General features: G+C 44.5%; 1 protein-coding gene across 6 annotated transcripts in view; it reads right to left on the bottom strand.

Annotated features, from left to right (window-relative positions):
• Positions 1-11,452, bottom strand: part of Wdr20 (WD repeat domain 20) — a 65,425-nt gene that overhangs the window by 18,605 nt on the left and 35,368 nt on the right. For 4 of the 6 annotated variants that reach the window (XM_021202229.2, XM_021202223.2, XM_029540613.1 and 1 more), the window contains exon 2: positions 5,660-5,842. The exons of the other annotated variants lie outside the window; for them this stretch is intronic. In XM_021202229.2, coding sequence (XP_021057888.1) covers positions 5,660-5,842 — 183 coding nt within the window. The remainder of the gene's footprint in view (positions 1-5,659; positions 5,843-11,452) is intronic. 6 annotated transcript variants of the gene reach the window in all.

Raw genomic sequence — 11,452 nt, 5'->3', positions numbered from 1 at the left:
AAAAAAGAAAATCAAACAAACAAACATTCACCACCACCCCCAAAACAAAAAATAAGGGGAGGGGGAGGGACAAAGGGAGGGAGGGAGGGAGAGAAAGGGGGACTATGATGGTTAACAGTAAGCACTAGGATTTATAGGTGTTTTCCTGGCTTTTTGTTTTCTATTTTCCAGTTTTTCTATAAACGAGCACTTAAAATTCTTACAGCTCTAATTTACAGGCAAAAACAAAATTACCTTTGAAATTATACTTGTTTTCAGATATAAAAATGTTATCTATTTTTATTTGCAGTACATATGAAGAACTTACAATTCCATTTTCTTCACACATGTAAAAGTCCTATGTCCCAGTACCAGACATCAGACCCAAGGCATGCAACCATGAATGTAGCAGGTAGGCAGGGAAGGGAGCTGGTGAGGAAGATACAAAGAGACCACATGGCTGTAACAAGCAGGCTGTTCTGCTTAACCAATGGTGGGTCTCTGCCCTACAAAATTAAAAAAAAACAAAAACCAAAAAACCTTTCTCCTTCAAATTCATTCTACAACATCTGCTCCAATCCTGCCCTTCCCACCTGCCAGCTGAGGAGAGGTGAGTGCAGACCACAGCATGCAAACGGCTGTTCTGACCCTCATCTGTTGGCAGGGATGCATCTGTGTCTAGGTACTACTGAATTTGTTAGTGTGGGGGCATTAACTGGTTGGTTGGTGTTCTGAGGAATGGCATGAGAGGGCTACAGTCCTGGAGTACGGTCAGCTCCATCTCAGGTCCCTTTTTACTTCTAGAATACTATCCCCACAGACCCTTGCATGGAATCTCAGAGCTGTGTTCACATGCGGCTACTCTCAAGTCTTTATCCCTTCTTAAAATTCATTACATGTATGCATCTATTTGTTTGTTTTGTGTGTGCGTGTGTCAGAGGGTAAGCTGGTTCTCCTTTTACAACATGCGCTCCAGGGATGGAACTCAAGTCATCCAACGTGGCAACTGGACTCTCTAAGTCACTTTCCCATCTATTTCCCTACTCAGCAAACCTACCAACCAACAGAAAACCTGCCCTTCAGGTCCATACTTGAATTATCTGCAGGTTTCTTTTTTTTTTTTTTTTTAACTTATTTTATTAGATATCTTCTTCATTTACATTTCAGATGCTATTCCAAATGTCCCCTATACCCTCCCTATCTGCAGGTTTCTTAAACAAACCAAGTACAAAATGCACCCTCATCCTCTCCCTTTCCACTCTCACTCAGTGTAGTGACAGGCGGAACCTTAAACTTACTAACGCCTCCCTCCAACCAGTTCTAAGAAGGAACCACAGTAAGCATCCCAAACAGCTGGAAACTGGAAAATAAGCTCAGTGGCTTCCCAGCGCCCCCATCAGCTCCCAACTGCCTGTAACTCCATCTTCAGGGAACTTGATGCCCTCTTCTAGCCTCCTCAGGCACTGACCACACAAAGCACTGACCACACAAAGGGGGGGGGAAGGATCTTTAAAAATAACCTGGACAATCTGATTGTCTTTCCATCCCCTTTGATCCAGGCTTGTTTAAGCAACTCTGCCTGGACCAGGCCCTGCATGCTCATTCCCCACCTCACACTGCTCTGCCTAGAAGCTGTTGTCTTGGTTCCCTGATTCCGTGTTGTTTTCTATCCCAAATGGTTTACCTGCCACCCCTACTGCAGAAATGGTCCGTCTCTAACTCCTTATGTTTGTGGTCTTCTCCTCTTCCTCCTGAGAGGCTCACCTTGAAGCACACCACTTGCTCTGACAGAACTTCTCACCTGCCAGCTTAAAGCAATCTGTACTTCTTCCTATCCCACAATGGGTCCCTCTGTAGCCAGCAGTATGTGTGGGTGCCACTGCTATTTATACCTCTCTCCTCCAAGAGAGAGGACAAAGGGCAGGTTTAATCTGCTGCTGCAGGTGGTCAAGGTCTGCAAAATGAGTAAAAGAACTGTCAAAAGTCTAGTTCAAGCCCCTGCTCTCACCTGGACACTCACTAGTACCTTCATCGACTCTTCCTTCACTATGATCCACCTTCTAAAAGTGACATTTAAAAAACCACATTTGGCTGGGCGTGGTGTCATATGCCTTTAGTCCCAGAACTCAGGAGGCAGAGGCAGGCGGATTTCTGAGTTCGAGGCCATCCTGGTCTACAGAGTGAGTTTCAGAACAGCCAAGGCTACACAGAGAAACCCTGTCTCAAAAAACCAAAAAAAAAAAAAAAACCCTTATTAAAAACCCCCCCCCCCCCCAATTAAGACCAAATCCCACAGCAGGTCATAAATAATTTGACTGTAACTCCTCTTTCTGATGACTGCTCCTACACCGCCCGGTGACTTCACTCTGTTGTCATTTGATATTCTAGTAAATGACAATGACAGAGAAGTTTTGCTTTTGTTCTGATTTGTTTGTTTTTTTTAGACAGGGCCTTGTTCTGAAGCCCAGACTGGGATTTCAGGCACACACCACCATGCCTGGCTCTATTTCTTCAGTTTTCGGGGTACCCTTGCCTCCTTCCTGCCCTCACAAGTGCCCCAAGACCCAGAGCAGTACTATATTCTGGAAGAACCTCTCAGACCCCTTCACGGAACCTCTTATCTTCCTCCATCCTATTTTTCTCAAGACAGAGGTTATCTGTGCAGCCCAGGCTGGCTTCAAATTAGAGATCCTTCTACCTGAGTCCTCAGCCTCACAATGAGCTACCCCATGCCACCAGCCAAATAAGGGGGTGGGGGGAATGCCTAGGAAAATGCCTCAGTGGTCAAAAGCTTGCAAAAGACCAGTTTGATGCCCACCACCCATTTGGTGGTAATAACTGTCTGTAACTTCTGTTCCAGGGGATCTGACACCCTCTTCTGACCTCGTCAGCACCAGGGATAAATGTGGTATACACACATAAATGTAGGCAAAACACTCATGTACAAAAAATAAATAAGTTTTAAAACAGTCTTTATTTGACACATTAAATAATACATGTGTTGGGTATGGTGGAACATATCTTTGATCCCAGCACTTGGGAAGCAGAAGCAGATAGAGCTCTGTAAGTTCAAGGCTAGCCTGGTCTACAAAGTGAGTTCTAGGCCAGTCTGATCTCCATGAGAAAAAACAAAAGAAGGAACACATGCAGTACTTATGCCACCAGTCCTTCACTGCTGTGGCGGTGACAACATGCCTACAGTCCCCCTCACCATCCTGACTGAGCTGCTGAGAAGGCCAGGCTGAACCACACAGAGTTTTTCTGAAGTTAATTTCTGATTCCAGTTCTATGAACCTGCTACCTGATGTGGTCAAGGGACTCAGCATTTCTTTGAAGATTTCTTCATCTGTAAAGTGAAGACCACCTTTCCCCTCCTATATACCCATCCCAGAACCCCCATCTCACACACTGATGCGGAGTATAGCTGAGCATACACGGGGACACCTTTTTCCAGCATTCCTGCCACTCTGAGAAACTCGGGCAGCCCTCAAGCCTGAGAAATGGACTCATATCACTAAGACTTGTGAAAACAATTCACTTTTCACTTTTCAGCTCCAAATGCCAACCTGGCGTTAAAGCATGAACAGTGGTCCTAGCATTCTGACTAGCCATAGCATTCTGAGTAGCCGTTTTCAACCGCAATCAAAGAGTAGACAAGAACTTGTGCTTCCATCATGAAGAAGGAGTCACCTTCTGTCCTGCATCTCCATCACTGATGTCGCCAGAATATTCTTAAAAGCCATGTGGACTCCAGCTCCCTACCCTCCCCCAGCATAGCACAACCCTTTCTTGTTCTCTGAGTGGCATTCTGTGCCATCCTCAGTCAGAACTGCCTCTGGGTCTTGTTTACCAACAACTTGGCACAGGGTTCAATCAATTCCCACTCCATCACACGCTCTTCTACCCAAACACAAAGTCCCACAATGACTCCAACTCCAGCTTCTGTTAACAGTGTAGAGAAAAAAGCAACTCTGTGCCGCCTACATTGCTGTCTTCTTCAAGTCCCCATAAAAATAAAAAACCAGATCACTCAGCTACTTACAAATCAGATGACATCAGTAAAAAAATCTGGGTAAACAGATTCTTTTCTGATTAAGCTTTTTTTTTTTAAAGGGAAAATAGGGTCAAATAGTTTTTTAATGTCAATTCAAAGAGCAAGTTTATTCCCAATCAACCCAGAAGGACCCAAAATGATCCTGGACATGCAGACAGCATCTGCCATAAAGACTACAGAGAATCAGAGCTCTGGCTGCTGTGTATCAAGTTTGAGGCTAGCCTTCTCCTTCTGAAAATTACTTCTTAAAACCTAGAATTGAGAGCACATCCCTGCTCCATGTACATGCTATTGAAACTAAACAGCATGGCAAAGGACACATCCTTCTGACATGAAGCCCATGTACTATAACCCAGAGTGTCCACCTCAGCAAGGGTACTGCATCTCTGCCATTTCCTAGGAAAGTCATACTGAAACAGAAGAGGAAAAGTGCCAAATACGCACTACTACTTGGAACTGAAAAGCCACTGTAACAGCTTGAGTAAATACAATCTATTTGCCAACTTCTGTCTGCTATGTAAAAGTCCCAATATATTCCTAACGGATAGGTCAGACAGCTCAAGTTCCTCTCTGCACAGAACTGAAGCTGTGCCCAAGACCCTAGTGCAAACAACACTGCAGAACCCATGTCTCTTGATTCACTTTTAGGTCTACCCATGTCAGGTAACTGTATAAGAAATATTTTCAAGAGCATGAAAGCTACCCCTTAGCTAAATGCCTGCCAAATACACACACAGAAGCTTAAACTGTAATTTGAGCAGCCTGAGGACATGTCACCACCATGTCATTCCATCTGTATGAAACTATCCAATGATGTGAACAATGTTTGGAATTCTCTATTTTTTTTTTTTTGTTTGTTTGTTTAAACTATACATATCAAGAGCTGGATATGGTGGTGCATGCCTTCAATCCCAGAACTCGGGCAGGCGGCAATGACAAAAGGCTCTCTGTGAGTTCCAGGCCATCTTGGTCTTCATAATGAGTTCCAGGCCAGTCAGGGTTGCACAGCAAAGCCCAGTCTCATAAAAACAAAACAGCAGCAAAAACTCCAAAATCACATCTCATGAGTATGCTCGTCCCATTCTACGAGTGATGCATGTGTATGTACACACGTATGTCTGTGGAGACCAGAGATCAACACACTTCTTCTACTGCTATGTCTTTAAATAAACGAACACCAGGGTCTCTCACTGAAACTTGGAGCTCACCTGACTCATCTAGACTAGCTGATCCCAGGGATCCTTCAGTCTCCACTTCCCAGGACTGGAATGAAAGATACACATGGCCATGCCTGGCTTTCTATGTTGGGGCTGAAAATCCAAAGTACCACTTTACCCCCCACCCCCCAGCCACCTCCCTCACCCCAATACAGAAGGGTTTTAAAGTACCTGCTGTAGACTGCTGATCATTCTCTGTACAAATACACAAAACAGTTACTCCAAGGAAAAACACATTTACAACATTAATAAATCCACCACATTTAAACTTGCATAATTCTAGGTAAAGACAGCTGAGCAAATGAAAAATAGGTTTAGCTCAAACTGTGAAAAGACCGCTGCTCCCTCCGAGTAAGAGCACGGAAATTCTCACGGGGCTCCTCCGCAGCTGAGGTGGAGCGCTACTTACTTCCTCGTTAAACAGCTTGCTGGTCTCTTTCTTGATTGGGTCTATAAGCTGGACTTGGCCTGCGGAAAAGCCCACTAGGAGAGAGACGCTCTCTGCTGTAGCTGTGAGGAGGTTGAAGTCATGGCAAGTGGGCTGCGTCCCTTTGTATATCCTTTTATCTATGGGTTTACTCAGGTCAGCAGCCTGGAGGGAAGAGAACAGGAATAAGTACACAGCACACTAAGGTGAGAAAGCTAAGGTAAACTACTTTATATCCCATTAGGAAATACAATTTTTAAACAAAGGTATTTAAAATACTGCTTGAATTGTGACTTAACATTCACTGCATATTTTACAAAAACATTTTCACACATGTAGCCAGTTAGATATTGTTAAACTATAAAATACTCATTCATAACTGTCATTTCTACAACTTTTCCTCCTTCAAATACATGAAGCAATGACTCCAGAATTTCAGAAGGAAAACCTCTTTGACCCTAAATTCCACACCTCCAAATGCATTCCAAGAATTCTAACACAGTAAGTCTATCCACAGTAAGCTCGGGCACATCTACTGCACTGAACGCCCACTCCTCAGTTATCTACCTAGAGCTTACTCAAGTGTGGTCTGCCAGGCAACTCAGAATGCACTTTCAAGCCCTGCTGCAGCCCCTGCTCTAGAAATGATGGGAGTAGCCCCTGAGCTGTAGTCTGACAGGCCCCTCAAGTGATCCGCGATGCCCCAAGATCTGAGAAGCACTGCTGGAGTCAGTCACATAGGCTTCCTTCTCTGCTATCACCTTTAAGTCATTGTCCTACCTGGCAAATGTCAGAGCTGGATTTGGAACCCAGATCTGCTGACCGTAAGCAGATGGGGAGAAAATACATCTAATACATTCCAAGGTCAAAAGGCAACAGTTTCTGGCTCGAGTTAAAGGTGGCTTCTCAGTGGGACTCCAACTCCACCCCTCCCCATTAATCTTTTTTTCTTTTTGAGACAGGTTTTCTGTGTTGCCCTGGCTGTAGATCTGGTTAGCCTTGGACTCACAGAGGTCTGCCTGTCTCTGCCTCCTGAGTCCTGGAATAAAGTGTGTGCCTTTTTTGTTTTTCATTTATTACATGTACACCCCCAAGAGACATGTGGAGCCTGGGAGGCCAGCAGACAAGTTATACAAGTCAGGGCTTGGCTTCTGCTTCTGCTACCTGGGTCCAGGGACTGAATGCAGATTGGCAGGTTTCCTTTCTTTTGCAAAAAGCATATTTCAAGAAGTGTCCCATGCAAGCGCAGTATGCTGCGTTGTTTCTGTTGACTCAGCAGGCGATACCCGCTATGTCTGAATATCATATTGAGCTAGTGAGATGGCTCAGTGGGTACAGGTGCTTGTTGCCAAGCCTAATGAGCCTTTACACACCTACACAGACACCTTTAAAGTAAATAACTAAAAAGGGAAAGATAAAAGCACAAATGGAGACACAGTCTTTCTTAAGCATGTCTGTCTATTCTCACTTCCTCTTCACCCCAAACCCACAGACCCCAGTACCTCTTTTCTTCCAAAAGGGCCTGTGAAACTATATGACTTACTGTGTTTGACTCCCAAATAACAAATAACAGAAAAGAGGACTTCAGAATTGTGACTACGAGTAAGCTGGAAACTGTGGATTTCATAGTTAGGACATAAGAGGGACATGCTGTCCTGGAAGCCCAGCACAGCAGGCTACCTTCCCAGCTCACCTCTAGTAAGGCACAGGTAAGGTACGCACCTTTACTCCCAGCGTTTGAGACAGAGGTCAGCAAGATCTCAGAGTTCGGGGCCACAGACGGTGAGATCTTGCCTCAAAACACAAACCAACCAAAAACACAGTGAGACTTTCTGCCCCCCCCAACTGTGGACTCAGAGTGGAGCACAGAACAGGGAAAAGTGCCCAGAGACAGCACTGAAGTGCATGGTGGATGCTGGGTCAAACAAAAGGGCGCTGGCCTTGCTTCAGGGAGGACAAGTGAGGAGACAGGGCAGCCGGATGGAGTCTGGGGACCAGCAGCAGAAAAGCACCTAAGGGACCCATGAGGCTTGAGGGAAGAAGACTCCTGCTGGCTCCGGAGGCTGAGCAAGGACATTCCAGACTGAGGAAGCAGCGTAAGTAAGCCATCCCACAACAATGAAGACAGCAGCACAAGGAAAAATGGGTGAAACAATACAACCGCAACTAGAGAAGAAAACGCAAACAACAGTTACGGTTTTTAGAAAATATCTCATGTAAGAGTTTGTCTCATACATGTCTCATATATATCACATGCATGCCTGAGAAGGCCAGAAGAGGGCATTAGATGCCCTGGAACTGGAATTAGAAGGTTGTGTGCCCCAGTGTGGGTGCTGGGAATCAAAGTCCCCTGAAAAGTAGCACATACTTTCAGCCTCTGAGCCAGCTCCAGTCCAGTTTTTGGTTTGGTTTGAGTTTTTTGTTTGTTTGTTTGGTTGTTTTTTTTTTTGTTTTTTTTTTTGGACTTTTTGAGACAGGGTTTCTCTGTGGACTAGGCTGGCCTGTCTAATTTTGCTTTTGTTTGTTTAAACTAACGATTGGAGTCAGGCAGTGGTGATACAAACCTTTAATTCTAGCAGCTGGAAGATAGAAGAAAGAACCAGGCGATCTCTGAATTTCAGGCCAGGCTGGTCTACAGAGCAATTCCAGGATAGCCAGGGCTACATTTTGCACCCCCATCTCAAAACCACAGTCACCCCTACCCCAAAAAATTAACAAGAAAAATGGATGAGAAAGGGTTTAAAAAAAAAAAGATTTATTGAATGTATAGGCGTGCTCTATATGCATGCATACCTGTGTGCCATAAGAGGGCATCAGATCCCATTACAGATGGTTGTGAGCCACCATGTGGTTGCTGGGAATTGAACTCAGGAACTCACAGCTGGACTCTAGGACACTTCAGTGAAAGCTCCTTCCCACTGATGGCATGCCAGCATTGTGCTACTATCCCAAGCAGAATTCCTGTGAGCCTCAAGTGACAGACACACACACACACACACACACACACACACACACACACACGTCACTTCTCTAATACCTCACGGCCTCCACTACGGTACTCGAGATCTCTGGAATCTAGCCTAGGCAGAAGAGAAGGCTGCCATAGCCTGCCAGTTCAAGCAGCATGGCTGTCTCCTCTCAAAAGTCAATCACCTAGCTCTGTGTATTTCTGTCCAACTTCCTCTCCACTGTGTGTGTGACACTAATAGCAGATGTCACTTCCTGAGCCAGCCTCTGCCCCGATTCAAGGGGTCATTACTCTCTCAGAGACGGCTTCCCAGCTTCAGGACATCTAGCAAAAAGGGAAAGTTGAGACTTTCAAACTTGTAAAGTTAAGTGCACACTTAGCTTTAAACCTAACCTTCCCCCGACAGCTTTTTCCCGTCACTAATCTAAGCATAAACCTCCCTGTCTGCCACACTCCCCTCTTCTTTCACAAAGCAGCAGTTCTCTTTACTGAGCACTTCCTGCACAACAGCCCCACACTAGGAACTTGACACCATTAGTCCATTTCATGTCTGAGAAGAAACGATGGAGGGCTGCAGGGTCATGGCACAGTGTTCTCCTCTACCTTCAGTTACTCTGTGCCACTATGCCAAGCCTCGGTGGTCAGAGCCTCTTTTTGCCAATTTTCTGTGCCATGCCCTTAGCTACAGTAGTCTCCATGGTCACCTTCAGGAATCCTGCCAGTCACTTTTAAGACCCAATGGTTCTCTTGGCTACAACTCTGTGCTCCTCAGTTTATCCAAGTTCCCAAGCACTTTAATAATCCCACAAAGTCTAAATGCTTAAGCACTTGCATGGCTTCAGAATTTTTAGCTCTTTAAGATTTATTTTTATTTTATGTATATAGGTGATTTGCCTGTATGCATACCTGTGCCCCATGTGATACAATACCTATCAAGACCAGAGGGCATCAGATCCACTGGGACTAGACCACTCATCACTGTAACCTCCAAGGAGCGAGCCAGGCCCTCTGAAAGGCCATACACTCTCTTACTCCCTGAGCCTTATGTTCAGCCCCAGGATTACGTTTATATGTTATCATGGCCTAAGATTCAGCTGTGTTTCTATGTCCCAAGAGTGGTATAGGACCAACTTTAAAACTTTCTCATACAGGGCTGGAGAGACTGCTCAGCAGTTAAGGGCACTGGCTGTTCTCCCAGAGGTCCTGAGTTCAATTCCCAGCAATCACATGACTCAAAATCATCTGTAATGGGATTTGGTGCCCTCTTCTGGCACTCAAGTACATGTACATGCATGTACAATAACAACTCCCTTAAGGAGTAGAACTTGTAGGGTACACTATACTGGTCTACAAATCCAGCTTTTGGCTTTCGGCTTCCTAGTGGCTTCTACATGCATTGCATCAGAACTGTCAATCATCTGAACTCTTTTAAACATGAATTTGTAACAGAGCAAGTTTCTTTAGACTTCTTACCAGTTTTAAAAATCAAGTCATATTTAGTTTCTAGCCTCAATGGAGCATCCACCTTACCATAAACTCAGTATTTACTGACAGAAATACTGAAGAAACTACATTTATTATTCTTGATTGTTTTCAATGTTAAAAGTGTATATGAGGGCTGGAGAGATGGCTCAGTGGTTAAGAACACTGGCTGCTCTTCCAGAGATCCTGAGTTCAATTNCCAGCAACCACATGGGGGTTCACAACCATCTGTAATGGTGTGTCTGAAGACAGCTATAGTGTACTCTCTACATAAAATAAATAAATAAATAAATAAATCTTTTTTAAAAAGTGTGTATGAGTTAAGAGTTCTGCATATGAAAAAGAAAAACAAAAGAAAAAAAAGAGTTCTGCATATGGAGTTATTAATCTCATCATATTCATTAGTCCTCAACTCAGTAAACATTTTAAGTAATGCTTTAAAAATGCATACTTGCCAGGTATGCTAGACCAGAGATCCTAGCGCTTGAGAGTAGAGGCAAGGCCGGGCAGTGGTGGCGCAGCCCTTTAATTCCAGCACTTGGGAGGCAGAGGCAGGCAGATTTCTGAGTTTGAGGCCAGAGAGGCCTGGTCTACAGAGTGAGTTCCAGGACAGCCAGGGCTACACAGAGAAACCCTGTCTTGAGGGGTTTGGGAGTAGAGGCAAGAAGACCAAAGAGTCAAGGTTATCCTTAGTTATAAAATGAGCTGGAGGTCAGCCTGGGTAAAATGAGATCCTGTCACAAAACAACAATAAAATTCAAAGCCAGAGGCTAACTTATGCCATATGAGGCCTGGCCTGTCTCAAACTACAGAAAACCCAAACCCAAACCAAGATCTTTCAATCTAGGCTGAGGCAAGAGATTGACAAATACCAGGCCAGCCTGATCTCTATAGTGTGAAACCTCGTATCAAAAAGAAATAAATGCAAAATGAACCCCACATCTTGGGTGTACACACTTGCAAGCACTTGGGAGGCGTCAACAATCAAACAAAAACCACAAAGAGCTAAACAGTGAGAATCAATCCTTTAAACTCAAGAGGACTGGAGAGATGGCTCAGCGGTTAAGAGCGTTAGCTGCTCTAGCAGAGGACCTGTGTTAGTCCACATGGTGGCTAACACGCATCTGTAACTCCAGTTTCAGAGAATTCAACACTCTCTTCTTGCCTTCTCATGCATCAGCCAGCCACCTGGTGTATACAATAAAACATTCTTTTTCTGTGTCCACCATGCTCCACTAATGTGGGGTTAGGGTTAGGGTTAGCCACGTAGGCTGACTTTTTTTTTTCTTTTCTTTCTTTTTTCTTTTCTTTTCTTTTCTTTTCTT

The sequence above is a fragment of the Mus pahari genome, chromosome 7 (assembly GCF_900095145.1).
Source record: "Mus pahari chromosome 7, PAHARI_EIJ_v1.1, whole genome shotgun sequence".
Taxonomy (NCBI): Eukaryota; Metazoa; Chordata; class Mammalia; order Rodentia; family Muridae; genus Mus; species Mus pahari.
This window is presented reverse-complemented; position numbering and strand designations above follow the sequence as displayed.